Source organism: Peromyscus maniculatus, chromosome 18, assembly GCF_049852395.1.
Source record: "Peromyscus maniculatus bairdii isolate BWxNUB_F1_BW_parent chromosome 18, HU_Pman_BW_mat_3.1, whole genome shotgun sequence".
In the NCBI taxonomy this organism is placed as follows: domain Eukaryota; kingdom Metazoa; phylum Chordata; class Mammalia; order Rodentia; family Cricetidae; genus Peromyscus; species Peromyscus maniculatus.
The window spans coordinates 47,580,113-47,594,514 of record NC_134869.1 but is presented as its reverse complement, the minus strand read 5'-3'; the positions used below and the strand labels follow the sequence as shown (position 1 = coordinate 47,594,514).

At 40.9% G+C, this 14,402-nt stretch overlaps 1 protein-coding gene across 2 annotated transcripts in view; it reads right to left on the bottom strand.

Annotated features, from left to right (window-relative positions):
• Nucleotides 1-14,402, bottom strand: part of Mon2 (MON2 regulator of endosome-to-Golgi trafficking) — a 70,503-nt gene that overhangs the window by 26,254 nt on the left and 29,847 nt on the right. For both annotated transcript variants that reach the window (XM_006973332.4, XM_006973333.4), the window contains exons 10-21: nt 14,265-14,401; nt 13,020-13,173; nt 11,214-11,443; nt 9,177-9,258; nt 8,274-8,458; nt 7,070-7,182; nt 6,303-6,407; nt 5,889-5,969; nt 5,490-5,563; nt 5,316-5,406; nt 1,346-1,447; nt 164-274 (exon numbers count right to left, since the gene is read on the bottom strand). In XM_006973332.4, coding sequence (XP_006973394.2) covers nt 164-274; nt 1,346-1,447; nt 5,316-5,406; nt 5,490-5,563; nt 5,889-5,969; nt 6,303-6,407; nt 7,070-7,182; nt 8,274-8,458; nt 9,177-9,258; nt 11,214-11,443; nt 13,020-13,173; nt 14,265-14,401 — 1,465 coding nt within the window. The remainder of the gene's footprint in view (nt 1-163; nt 275-1,345; nt 1,448-5,315; nt 5,407-5,489; nt 5,564-5,888; nt 5,970-6,302; nt 6,408-7,069; nt 7,183-8,273; nt 8,459-9,176; nt 9,259-11,213; nt 11,444-13,019; nt 13,174-14,264; nt 14,402) is intronic.

The following is a 14,402-nucleotide window of genomic DNA, read 5'->3' as shown; positions in this document are numbered from 1 at the left end:
TGGTGGCACACACCTTAAAATCCCAGCACTTGGGAGGTGAGGACGGGAGGCCAGCCGGGGTCCCTCGGGCCCTGCCTCACCCAAGAAGATTTACACTACAGTATCAGGAGATGCCCCTGACATAAGACGACAGGTGCGAGCGATCGTGAAACCCCGTCTCTACCTGGTTCTGTGAAAGGGGAGGCTCGTGGTTAAAGGTCAGCCCCGCTTTAATGAGGGACGTCAGGGCTTCTGCTCCCCATTCTCTCATTCGAGAGTTCGGATGCTGGCACACCTGAAGAAATGTACGTACAGCAGGATTACATTTCATTGTATACGTCAGGTAAGAAACATGCAGTAACTGGAGAACAGGAAAACCAAAGCTGTACTACAGCTTTGTAGGCATTTTACAACTTAAAAATTCATACATTCAGTAAAGAGTAAAAGAAAAATCATATCCAAAATTTTCTGTAAGCTTACCTTCTGAATAAAGGCAAGGGGAGGCGATAGAGAGAAAGACAAAAGACAAAAGATGAAACTGAAACAAGTCACAGGAAAGGAAGGAGTCCATGACTGCAGGAATTACGTCACCAGAGGAAACAGAAGTAAGCATCTCCCAAGGGTTGGCTGCTGCTGCTTTTGTAGTCCCCCAAATTGGTGCAAGGGATTGAACCCAGGACTTGAGTATTTGATATGACCGTTGGCACACTGTCTTGAGCCTAATCTCACCCGATAAGATGGTTTAATCACAGAGAAATCTGCACATATCCTTTATGGATAAATTTAATTCCAATAAAATGGGTAACATTTTAGGAAGACTAGTTCTCTCTCTCAGGTTTCTAAAATAGCATTAAATGACTATGGCCCGCAAACGACACAGAACCACAAACATTGTACCACCCGAAGCAGCTGGAGTTAAACACCAGCTAATTATCAAGGCTCAAGTGGAGGAAGAGATGTAGCTAGACAAAATTCTCTCACTACCTATGATTCAGTGGCAGCAAAACAGCTTTTTTCTCCCACGCTACCTCCACTGTAGCAAACCTGGGAACAAGGTCTATCTGTGAATCACTTGCATCCCAAATGTCAAACTTCCAGAAACACCTCAAATTAGATGAATCAAGATCCTGTTGTCAAAGGAAACCATTCCCAACAGACAGCTGATATCATGGTATTCCACAAACTAAACCTTTACCAGTTTTATTTGATTAGCCCTTCCCCAAGCTAGTTACTGCACAACTACACTCTTAAAATGTAAGGGGCAAGGAAGGGGAGGGAAAGGCGGTCTGTCGTTATGTTGAATCCCAAGATCAATGTGCACACCTCTACCAGCAGAAATAAACAGTATTTAAGAAAGAGAGTTCACCTCAAGCAGATGGCCAGTTAGAGGTCTCCATAAAATCTCTATTCTGTGCATATTAACTAGACCAGTTTCTAACAGTTTGGCAACAGCAAAGAGAGATGGTTCCTGAGGAGGAAACATATTACATTTCGATATGTTAAAGGAATTCTGAGAACTAGCTGTGAATAAAATAGAACAATACTATGATTAAGTTATGATTAGTCTCTATATGTAAAGTCAGCAGTAAATATAACAGAACCTATTATCATAAGGCAAGTCTTCTTGCCACTCAAGAACAGCTCTTCAAGTTACCCCAAAATCATACTGGCACAAAATGTGAATAAGCTATAGACCTTAAAGACCTACAAATCCAATTTAAAAAAAAATTTCTATACTAACATTTTATGGTACTGAAAACATTTGTAACATGAGAAATGTTTAATAGTATCCTTTTCTTCCCTAATGGAAGCTGTAAATTAAGGTACCCCGGGATTATAAAGACAACTGGTACATGAGCTAATCTAACAGGCCCCCTAAGAGTTATGGCAGAAAGTTCATGTTTATGGAGAGCTACGGTAGAAGGTTAGGACTGATACCTACAGAGTTTAAATGGCTGCTGTCTCACCTTGACTTACATCAACTACAGTATCTACTGAACTTTCTGATGTGAGAAACGGAGAGAACAGTATATAAACTAGATCACGTCAGAAAGCACAGGGTGAAGGCGAGTCTCCCGAGTGGGGACTCCTTGTACTACTACTTTCCTTCCTCCTCATGAAACGGGGTATACACAACAATCCTCTGCAGCAGGTACAAGAACATACTCATGTCCTGGATTCATACCTAAAGACTTTTTACCAAAGAAGCTTTAACTCAAGTTCCATGAGTTCTATATTCTACTCTAATTTTGTTTTTGTTTTTGTTGTTGTTGTTGGTTTTGGTTTTTCGAGACAGGGTTTCTCTGTGTAGTTTTGTGCCTTTCCTGGAACTCATTCTGTAGCCCAGGCTGACCTTGAACTCACAGAGATCTGCCTGTCTCTGCCTTCTGAGTGCTGGGATAAAAGGCGTGCGCCACTACCATCCAGCTTCTACTCAAATATTTTAATGTACTTTTTCCAATACTGCAATAAATTAATCATGCAAGAATATGAGACGTTAAAAAAGAGTTTAGGTTTAGATTTGTCCTTCAAATAGAAGACAAAACATAATGAATAAAAGTTTAATCTTAAAAAAAAAAAAAACAACAAACCATGGTCATCTATATACTACATCTAGATAAGGAACTGGCCTTTTAAAAATGCATCTGCATCGCCCGCTAAACTGATGCTCTGCACTCTGAATGCACCCCTAAGTAGTGAGCATCTTTAAACTTTGAGAGTTCTTGCCGGGCTGTGGTAGCACTCGCTTTTAATCCCAGCACTCAGGAGGCAGAAGCAGGCAGATTCTTTGAGTTCAAGGCCAGCCTGGTCTACGAAGCGAGATCCAGGACAGCCAGGGCTACACAGGAAAACCACGTTTTGAAGCATAAAAAAAAAAAAAAAAAAAAAAAAAAAAAAAAAAAAAAAGTTTGAGGATTCTTTGAGAACTACAACAAATCTACTGGGAAGAAAGACTAGAGATATAGTTCAGCAAAAAAGGGGGACAAGGATATCTTGTCCATGTAGGACATTTTTAAAGTCTATCTTATATATTTTTATGAAACTTATACTTGAATATTGTTTTGTGATGGAAACAGAACCCAGGACTCTTTGACTTACATGTTTTATAAAAGTTTTGCTTTCATTCCATAGTCTCCAATTCCCTTTTAAACTGGAAACCTCTTATTTTCTTTATATGTCATAGTCAAGTGTCAGATATGTGAATAAGCATGATGTGTTTATCAAACAGAAACAATTCACAAAGCACTGCAGATTTGCTTGGACTTCATCTGGTACTCTATTAAAATATTATAGTTTTGTATTGAAATTTAATTTCAAGATGTAACATTTTTCAAGATATCGATAAACTGATTAGTTTACTATTGTATTTAATGTTATTCTTGCCTGGATTTGGAACAACTAATAATACATTATTTCAAGCACCTGAGTGTTCTTGTCGTTAGCTAGATATGTATGATATATAAACCATACTCTAGTAAGAACTCTTTCTGTCTTATTTTTATCTTTGTATGTGTTTGGGTACTGCATGTATGTCTGCTCATCATGTGAAGGCAGTGCCCAAGAAAGCTAGAAAAGAGCTTTGATCTCCATACAGGAGTTAAAGACGGCTGTGAGCCACCATGTGGGTGCTAGGAAGCAAAGCTGGGTCCCCTGGAAGAGCAGCCAGTGCTCTTAACCTCTGAGCTAACTCTCTTGTCCCTAATCAGAACTTCTGCTTGATTGTTTTGTGGCTGGCCTGGACTAACCGAACTTCATAGTCAGATCTAACTGACTATGGACTTGAACTTCAGATTTTGCCGCCTGCATCTCCCAAGCACAGGATTATAGGTGTGAATCGCCAATACCTGCTTTTGTGGGATGCTAAGGACGCAGTCTGGTCTCATGCACACACGGCAAGCACTCTACCACCTGAGCTACTGTTCAGCTCCAGGAGAGAAGAGACAGACACAAACAACAACGATAATTCAGAACTTCGGAGACAACAGAGCTTGAGGTTGTATAGTTATTATTAAAACACCGAATTGTCGGAGCTAGAGAGATGGCTCAGTGGTTAAGAGCACTGGTTGTTCTTCTAGGGAACCCAGGTTCAATTCCCAGCACCCACATGGCAGCTCACAACTGTCTGTAACTCCTGTTCCAGGGGATCCAATACCCTCACACAGACACAGATGCAGGTAAAACATAAAATACAAATAAATGAGGTTCAAAAATATCTGATACTGCAAAAACTGCACAATTGTTGGGGGGAAAATAGGGAGTATACCTCAACTTAGAGGCACAGGGGCAGAGGCAGGAGTTTTCTGGGTAAAAAAAAACAAAAACAAAAACAAAAACCTGAATTGTCTTCCTATATTGGGAAGTGATCAAACTATACTTATTTTTAAATGTAGAAAGGGGGCTGGAGAGACGGCTCACTGGCTAAGAGCGCTGGCTGCTCCTGCAGAGGACTGCAGTTTAACCACACTAACGGCCACACCTGTAATCCAGGGGACCTACTACCTTCTGATTCCAAGGGCACCTGAATGAATGCACATATACACACACCATTTCAGAATGCACAAAGGACTTCATTCATGTTTTACAGTGCTGGGACCTCATGCCCATTAGACAAGTACCATGAGTCACTCTCTCAACTAATAACTATTTTATTTTCTGATTCACTTTTTCTGTATTTATTTTTGTGGTAATGGAATAAAACCCAAGGCCTCCCACAGTGTAGGCCAGTGCTTTACTACTGAATGCTGTTAGCCTCAAACACAGTTCATTTAAAATAACAATTTCTAAACTATGACTAGACTCAAATTTTCCTGGGCTTTATAAATGTTACAGAAAATGTGCAGTATGGACAGGGATGTTCTTGAATGCCATTATCAGAAGTACTGTTCTATACTTACCCGACAGAAGTCCTATTCTACTTAATTGATGGGCAATGACAACATTTAACTGCAGCTTTGGGGGGGGGGGGGTTCCATTCCTATGAGGGCCGCACAGCACAGCCACCCAAACTTGCCACACGCTTTTCCTAACCGCAATCTCGCAAACCCAAATCATAAATGCCAAATACAAACACTATCAAGATATTTTATGAAAGCTAGCTATAAAAACTCGGTTGCATTATTGATAAAATACTAAGAATATTCAGCACATAAGAAAAACGGGGCATCATTTTAAAGTCTATCACATACTTAGACAGATCACAAGCTACATCTCGCCCTCTTTGTTCCTCCTTCTACAAATGGTCAACACTGACAGGCCACTGTTCCCAGTGCCGCCGGTCAAGCACTAAGGTCACTTATACACCGCGTAGGACTAGAAGGAAATGTAAATCACCACACCTTATTATTTCCATAGGCCATATCCATTGCTTCTAGAGATAAGGAACAAAGTGCATTGATTAAATGATGCAAAGATACGTCATCAAGATACCTAAAATGAAAAGGAAAAAGACAGTTTCATCTCAAATATACAGCTAGCAACAATGTGGGGGGCGACTGAGAACACAGACTCACTGTGAGCTTTCAAAGAGCCTTGAAAGGATGTTGGAAATCACTGGCAAATCTGTCATCACTGCTGTTGTTAGAACCTAAAGGAAAGACAGAGTCAAATGTAAAGTGTGACTTTCTGTTTGTTTGTTTTTTTTTATTTTATAATTAGTTTAATTTTACATATCAGCCATGGATTCCCCTGTCCTCCCACCCCCAGCCTTCCCCCCCCCCAATCCCACCTCCTCCAAGGCAAGGTCTCCCCTGGGGATTCAGCTCGGCCTGGTAGATTCAGTTGAGGTGGGTCCAGTCCCCTTCTCCCTACACCAAGGCTGAGCAAAATGTCTCAGCATAGGCCCTAGGTTCCAGAAAGCCAGCTCATGCATTTTAAGAAGCACCCACTGGATAGGAAGGGCTGTCACTCACTGTACTGGGTCCTTCTACAGCTCTTCCAGGCTTCAAGGCACCACCACCACTAGGCTTTAGTCCCAGAATCCACACAAGATGCTGACAATTAAAACAAGTTTATAAAACTATAAAAATTCTAGTAACTAAAATCAGTAGCAATATCTAACAATAAAAATTAAAATTGGTAGTTTACTAATAATTAAAATCAAAGTAATTAGCACCATTCATATAAAATAATTATAGCATGCAGAAGCAGTAGATAGGGCATTATAAGTGGTCCATTACTTCCTAAAATAGAAGCCTATAAGCCACTGTTTTATTCCTTCTCATCTTCTCCTTTTGCATACTATTGGGATCAGGCTGGCCTGCAGGACCTACAGGCATGTTTAGTTGTTAGCAGCCATCAATCTAGAATCTGACGCTACAACGCACCTGCAGAGTTGCCAAGACCAGTTGCCATGATGTCCCAAGCACAGCGCCATGGCAGTGCGCCAAGTTGAGTAGAGTCCTCATGCACTGGATGTTCTTGGAAGTCAGCTATGTGGAAAAAGACAGATTTGCAGCAGCTGCTCTAGAGTCTTCAAAATCAAAGCAGCATGCATGTGTTCAGAGACTGTCTTAAATAAAAGCCAAGAACACTAAGAAAGCAAGTTTGGATGGTTTGCTTAATTAAAGTTGTGTTATCAGAGCTGGGGAGATGGTTCACGGAGTAAAATGTTTGCCATGTGAGTGTGAGGGCTAGAGTTCATATCCCGATAACCCACACTCATGTTGGGAGGGCATGGTGACCTGCCTATAACTCCAGCCATGGGGAGGTGGAGACTGGGCAACCTAGACAAGCAGGAGAGCTCCTCATTCAAGACAGATAGAAACCCTGAATCAGTAATAATGTGGAGCAGCAGAGGAAGACACACACAAACACATGTACACACTTGATGGCCTATACATATGTGCCAACATATGTATACATATGTGAATGCACACCACATAAACATACAGATGTGCAAAAGAGGTTGTATTATTATGTTGGTTATGATAATGTCAAGAAAATAGATAACTAGCTTGTTCTGGAACATCCTCCAGGTAAAAGAAACTAGGTAAGTAATAACACTTGGCAAGTACCAAAAAAAAAGGGTACGACAGTCTCATTGATCGTTCATCGGTAACCAAATTAAGCCCCACCCCCCCAACTGCATTACCATTACTGTTCCTTGAGGCTGGACCGCTAGAGGTTGACCCACTGCCACAACCTGCTGGTGGGATTCGCTAGACGGACTTATCATCATGACACTGTGGCCCTGGATAGAATATGCTAGAACACAAAGGAAAGCCTGAATGCAAGATACTGCTTTCAGCTCTTTCAAGGTAACATTATATCGTTTTATATTGTAAAACATTAATTTGAATAAAGTTCAACCATAACAATTAAGCAGCAATACTATTTATCCAGATGCATACAAACATCTGAAAACTCCTAAGGTGTAAATACTAAAAGAAGCAAATATGAAATAGTTTCTATATAAATTGTTAAAATTATTAAACTTGGCAGCTCATTTATAAGTAAAACAGAATTAGGATACATTAACTATTTTAAACATGTATCTATGTGTACTTTTCTAGTTAAAGGTAAATAAATTTTGAGTGTGAAATCTGAGTGTCACATTGAAATATATGTATATTAAATGTATACTATATTACATTTAAATATACATACATATAAATAGTGTTTTCAAAGTATTAGCCAAGAAAATTGGTTTTTGAATGTTAGTGGTTAGAATATAAGCGGTTGGAAATATTATAGTTCTACTAGGTCAATAGAAAAACAGCAATCATCACTTCAACAATGTATTATAGTTTACAAAGGAATGCTGGAATTACACTATTGTCTCTGTATAATCATGACAAAATTACTATCATTATATTCTTCTTCTCTCCACCTGTTTTTCAGTGCAGAGCAGAAAAGAAGGGATGTCTGCTAACGGCCACACTGGGAGGAGAAACATAAAGGCCCAGTGACCCCAAGTCACATCTTCTCTCTTCCCTTTTAAAGAGACGAAAGAACTGTTTTAGCCAGGAGGGGGCGCACGCCTTTAATCCCAGCACTTGGGAGGCAGAGGCGGGTGGATCTCTGAGTTCAAGGCCAGCCTGGTCTACAGAGTGAGATCCATGATAGTCAGGGCTACACAGAGAAAGCCTGTCTCAAAAAAACGAAACCAAAATGAAAACCAAACCAAACCAAACCAAACCAGAACTGTTTGGAAGAGGTGGACAGAACGGGAAGGCAGGAAGCTAGCTGCCGGAGGTGACTACAGTCAATGCACAGAAGGGGGGCGGGCGTGGCCTGAACTCACACTTCCTGTCATCCCACTAGACAGAGAGACAGCTGTGCAGTTTACCGCTTACATTTATTGGAAAGAGTAGCTGCAGTGGTGGCATTCAGCACGGTGAGAGCATAGTGTGGAGGTAAGGAGCCTTTGCAGATTGCAGTGATAAAAGCGTCCCTTGAAGTCACAAGGCCCAGTCTTCCACACAGAGCAGCCATAGTCAGTTCAGCTTTTAAAATATTCTCGGTGGCAGCCTCATCTGTGCTGAAAAGATAAGGCATTTTGTTTATCTGATTAATTTATTTTAGGTTACACTTTAAAACAAGATGTGGGCTTACACAGTCAGTGAGGTTTTAAGAAAAGCTAAAACCAACAAACTTAGCATGCAATTTGAACCTACTAACCTGATATCTAAAAAGCAGAACTGTGTGCTGCGATGCACACACAGTTGGAAGGAAGATCGGCAACTTAAAGATTTCACTGAAAATACCAAGCATTTTATTATTCATTTTGTTTTGAGACAAGGTCTGTAGTCCAGGCTGGCCTCCTACTCCTTGTGATTCACCTGCCTCAGCCCTGTAAGTGCTGGGATTACAGGCAGGAACCCCCACACCTGGCATTAAACATCCTGAAATCAGTTAAATCTCAGGAGAAACATCAAGCAAAGGGTAAGGCTGGCATACTACAAGGGTTCTGTAATCTGAAAATGTATTTTTATTAAAGAATGATGACAATTCCAGTGAGAGCTCAGAGCAAACGCGGGCGCCAAGGGGGAGGGACAAAGAGCACCGTTTTTTTCCTAATTTTATCACGACAGTGTGCACACAAATGATAATACTGTGCATGGAATGAAAAATAAGCAACAAAGTTCTAATCATACAGAAAACTCAGGTAGAAAATACATTCTGCGGACAAGTGGAATGAAATTTTGTGTTGGTTTGAACTGCGATGACGTAACAGAAAACTCACAAAGACTTAGTACCTGGCATCAAGAAGGAGGGAGAGCGCAGCAAGAAGACCACACCAGCAGGCGCTCACCATCTCTTCCCAAACAGCTCTACTAACTGAAAAGGAAATACAACAGTCATGTTATACCTGCTACAATCAACTGTCATCTATGAATTCAAATACTCTACTAACAACTCAGTTATTAGACACAGACTCTAAGATCTAAAATATCCAAATGATGAAAATGTAGAATCTGTGATAGTTTCATAATAAAAAGTCTTAAAGTTAAGTTGTTGGTGCACGCCTTTGATCCCAACCCTGGCAGAGCCAGGCGGATCTCTGTGAGTTCGAGGCCAGCCTGGTCTACAGATCGAGTTCCAGGACAGACACCAAAACTACACAGAGAAACCCTGTCTCGAAAAAACCAACAACAATAAAAAATGTACTATAAAATACTTCAATAACTCAGTTAACTAATATCTTTTTAAGAATACATAGCTCCACTTCCTCCTCCCTATACCTTCAATAGGCCAAACTGTCCATCTGTGAGATCAACTGGAAATCAGTGCAGACTACTATCTAAAATACTTGCTCAGCTAGAATACTGTTCTATCTGTTGAGAATCAAGCAAGTAAGTAAACACATGAATAAAATGGCATTGGGTACCTCATTGCTGGAGATAGGATTTACAGATATGTAAAGTTAAAACTGACTCTGTAGAAATGGGTGGGGACTAGAGAAGCTGGGGTGATGCCTTTAATATAAGGAAGCAGATATTTTCAAATCCAGACTTGCGGTACATGGACCTCTTTGCCAAGTAGCAAGAAGCACACCTCGTGCCCACATGTCAGTCTCAATACTATCCACCAGGGCTCCTTGGAAAACTGAATGACATTTGGGCTGGACAAGAAACATCTGAGATCAGGGCAGAAAATCCTGTAGTGGTAAACTGTAAGGAGCACCAAGAGAACATCCGAAATGTCAAAAGAATACTGTCCAGCTTCAAAAGCCTCACTCTGAGCATCACACCAAAAACTGATGGCCACTGATTATATAATTCTTTGGAGTCAATAAAAATCTAGTTTTATTCAAAAGTGAACATCTCCAAAAATGATACAAACTGGTATTTTTGCATCTTCACATGTTGATAAATCAAATCAGTAGCTAAATTAAACACAATAATTGCCCTGTGCTAATCTTAGAAATGAATAAATCAATTTGGGATCTATCCTTCTAAAAATGTCAAGATCATATAAAACAAGAACTAAAGAATGGTGTTCTGCTATGGGATGCCTTTCTGTACACTGTGAATGTGTGTTGCTCTGACTGGTTGATAAATAAAGCCATTTGGCCTATGGCAGGGCAGGAAGAGCCAGGTGGGAAAATCCAAGGGAGACAGTGAAAGGAGAAAGGAGAGGCAGGGGAGACGCTATCCTGCCGTCCAGGGAGCGGCATGGAGTGGCACACAGGTGAAGCCACGGAACAGGTGGAGACATGCAGATGAGTAGAAAGGGGCTGAGCTTAGTTCTCAGAGCTAGCTAGCAAGAAAACTGAGCCATAGGCCATGGCTGTGCAACCCGTAATTGATATAAGCCTCTGTGTGTTTATTTGGGGCTGAGCAGCTGCAGGACCGGGCGGGACACAGGAAAACTTCCAGCTACAGTGTTCTACATTGTAGAAAAAAATATCCATATACAGCAATAAATTCAACAAACAAGGGACCACAAAACAACAAAGCAAAATACTGCGACAACTGACAAAACGTGGTAAGATCTAGACTGAGGTGAAATACTGGATTGACCTAATTTCTGCTACTAACTGCATCAGAATGGGGAAGATGACAAGCAGTTTTAGAAATGCACGTGCAAGTATTAAGGGGTAGTGGGGCATCCTGTCTAGAACTTAATCTCAAATAGTTCAGGAAAAAGGATAGTGATATGTATACAAATAAGGAGAAGGTAAGATCAACATGATAAAGTGCTAATAATGGGGAAGCAAGGGTAAATGATAACACAGGAACATTATTTCTCATTACTGAAAAGTAACATGACAGGTAGAGAATGTAGCATACCCGTCTCCTTATCTGCCTGGTCCGACACAGACTGCCCATCTCGATGCTCTGAAGACTGTGAGTTTGCTCCTTCGGGAACAGCAGGGCACTCTATCGATTCAGCCTCTCCTAACTCCCCTTCGATCATAGTGGTGATTCCACGGACAAGATCCAACAGACAGTGGAATGCCACAGACATAGCATAGCCTTCCGGTATAGTTGGAGGTTCAACTTTGTCCAGCATCTCTAGGCTGAAATCACGAAAAAGTAAGGCACTAATGAGAAGACACAGGAAAGAAAACAGAAAACTATTTCCGTAAGGTGTAGACTCTAAAACTTACGAACAAAAGACAAAAATAAAGGGACATCACTGAGCTTGCTTCAGTCAGAGAAGGACCCCTCTTCAGGATTTTAAACTGATTCGAGGGGCTGGAGAAACGGCTCTGTGGATAACAGGTGCTTGATCCCTCGGACCCACGTAATAGAGAAGGGAACTGACTCTTGCAAGCTGTCCTCCAACCTCCACACACACACACACACACGTGCGCACACACACACAAATGTATTCTCTTTCATATAAAAAAATGATTAGAAAAATGAAGACCTGGCTGCTACCATAACTTCTCCTTGAGATGTATTGATATCTTCACTATTTTTTGATATGAGATAGAAAAACTAGTATAAAATATATTAAGACAGAATACAATGCTTCTCAAACTCTTACATTTAAAGTACCATAAGTGATAACATAATAAAACAAAATAATCTACAAAGAGGAAGATGATTTTACATCAGAGAAACATGACTGAGATACCCAGATGACACGTGACCTCCGAGTCAGCCGGCCAACAGTAAAAGTAGCACCGCGGGACGTCTGTGTCAAGCTCAAATCCACTACACTGGAGAAATTGTTCAGAGGGCAAGACAATCAATCTTATGTTCCAAATCAGGACAAATGGGGAATTATGGTTCTGAATCCCTCTAAATGGTTATTTCTCGAGCCACAACACAAAGAATGAATAGTTCAACTAGAAAGAATTAAATTATCTTCACATCCAAAGAAAAAGAGATGTTAGACTCCTATCTCTTCTATATAAAACTAGCTTGAAATGAATCAATGATCTAAATGTAAAAGAAATTCCAAAACTCCGAGAGATCTAGGCATAAAACTTTATGACAGATTATGCCACAGCTTCTTAGATACACCAAAAGCACTAGTAAGAACTAAGTGAAACGACTCCATCCAAACGTCACACTAGTGTGCTCCCCAGCCTGTGCAAAAGGACAGCCTGAAACAGCGGATCCCGTGTGTGACAGAGACCTAAGACTCGTCCTAGTTTGTTCTTGTTGCTGAACAAAACACGATGACTGGAATAACCGGAAGAGAAAAGGACCTCACTGACCTCCTAAATATTGAAACTAATTTCTCTCTCATAGAGAGTCCTGGAGTTTACCTATACAACAACTTCCATCTCATATATCGAAGAAATTAGTTTAAATAAAGATGAATCTGCCAAAGGGAAGTTATCTAGAAGAACTATGACCAAGAGGTCTAAAAATCATGTCATATACATGATTTAAAGGAAGCTATGTATGACAACTAAGTCGATTCTTAGGTAAATAAATCATATTTCTGCTTTATAATGCTATTAACAGCCTACAAATAGAAGAAAACAAAATTTAGTCCTGATTAAAATTCTTAGAATATGACAAAAGAAAATAAGCTCCAAAATGTATTACCAACATGAAATACAGTCCAGACAGAAGTGTTTTAAGTATCATCTTCAGTGGTGTTATTTATCATAAAACAACGTCGCTCCTACTTACTAGGTGGCTTTCGCGCTGCCCTGAACCGTGACCGTCAGGATAGGTATCCAAGTTCCTCTGTATTCGAACGCTGGCAGCAGAGTGACACCCCCACCGATCCCCACCACTCCTGAGCTGGCTGGTGCTGAGGCTGGGCCGCCGGCATTGTTATTCCCTGTTAGGTTAGGAGGAAAAGCAAAGACGCCAATGTATGAGTTGATTACAAGTCAATGAATCCCAACTCCTACTCAGACATAAAGACCCTGTGCTATCAAAACAACGTGATACCTACAAATGACGTTCCTAACTCTATCTACCCAGAGAGTTGATTCCCTTAAAACGCTACATTTTCTAAACATAAAAGTCACTGGGGAGCCTAGGCAGACAGCTCTATTGGTAAAGCACTTTTCACACAGCAGGGAGCCTCAGTGTGGTCCTGAGGACCACATAAGTTTTATACGTATGTCTCAAGGAAAATAGTGGAAGTTAGTTTATACTGAACCTCATAGTAAATGAACAAACTCCAGCACCTCAACAGAGAGGCTGCGATATGAATAAACTGATGGATAAACAGACAGAGGAGTGTCTGAGGTCGCTCCCCAGTACCCACAACAAAGCTGCAGGAATAGGCGGGCCCCAGTGACTTGCCAGCCTGCCAGCCCAGCCTACACAATGAGCCCCAGGTCCCAGAGAGAGAACTCTCTCAAAACACAAGGTGGACAGTCCTGGGGAATAACAACCAAGGCTGACCTCTGGCCTATACACACACAGACACACACACATGGGCCTGTGCCTGCACATGTATGAACACATACACAGTCATAAGAAGAGAGAAAACCACAATTTTCACTACTTTATATTAGACCTCTTCTGGAAAGCTCAAAGTCACAGTGGAAGAAGATAAAGGGAAATGAGAAGCCATACACTCATTTCCAAACAAACTCAAATCACGTGACTCAACTTCTATGAAGAGATGAAATGTCCAGACTCTTTAAAAGAATCCAACAAAGACTTTTTCTAAAATGAAGAACAGCATCTAAATAGTTGCCCTTATGAAATCAGGGGAAATAAAAGCATATCAGAGAAGAAAATCTATTCTGAAAAAGAAAATAAACTAGTTCTCCATGGTAAGGTCAAATTCATCTTTAATATTTAAAAATCTCTACTGCAATGTACTCGGGCGCTTTAAGTTTGTAGAGGCAGGCGATTTCCCTCCTAACAGGGAGCTGCAAACCAAGAGAGAAATGAAGACAGTCTGCACGTTACCAGCTTGGTTGGCTGTGGCCGTGTTTCCAGTCGGAGGGACGAGAAACAAGGACTGGATGAAAGACCCCAGCGCGTTCACGATGTCGCGGAAAACCTTGGTGGAGTGCTGCTTCATGTCATACGACTGACAAAATGACC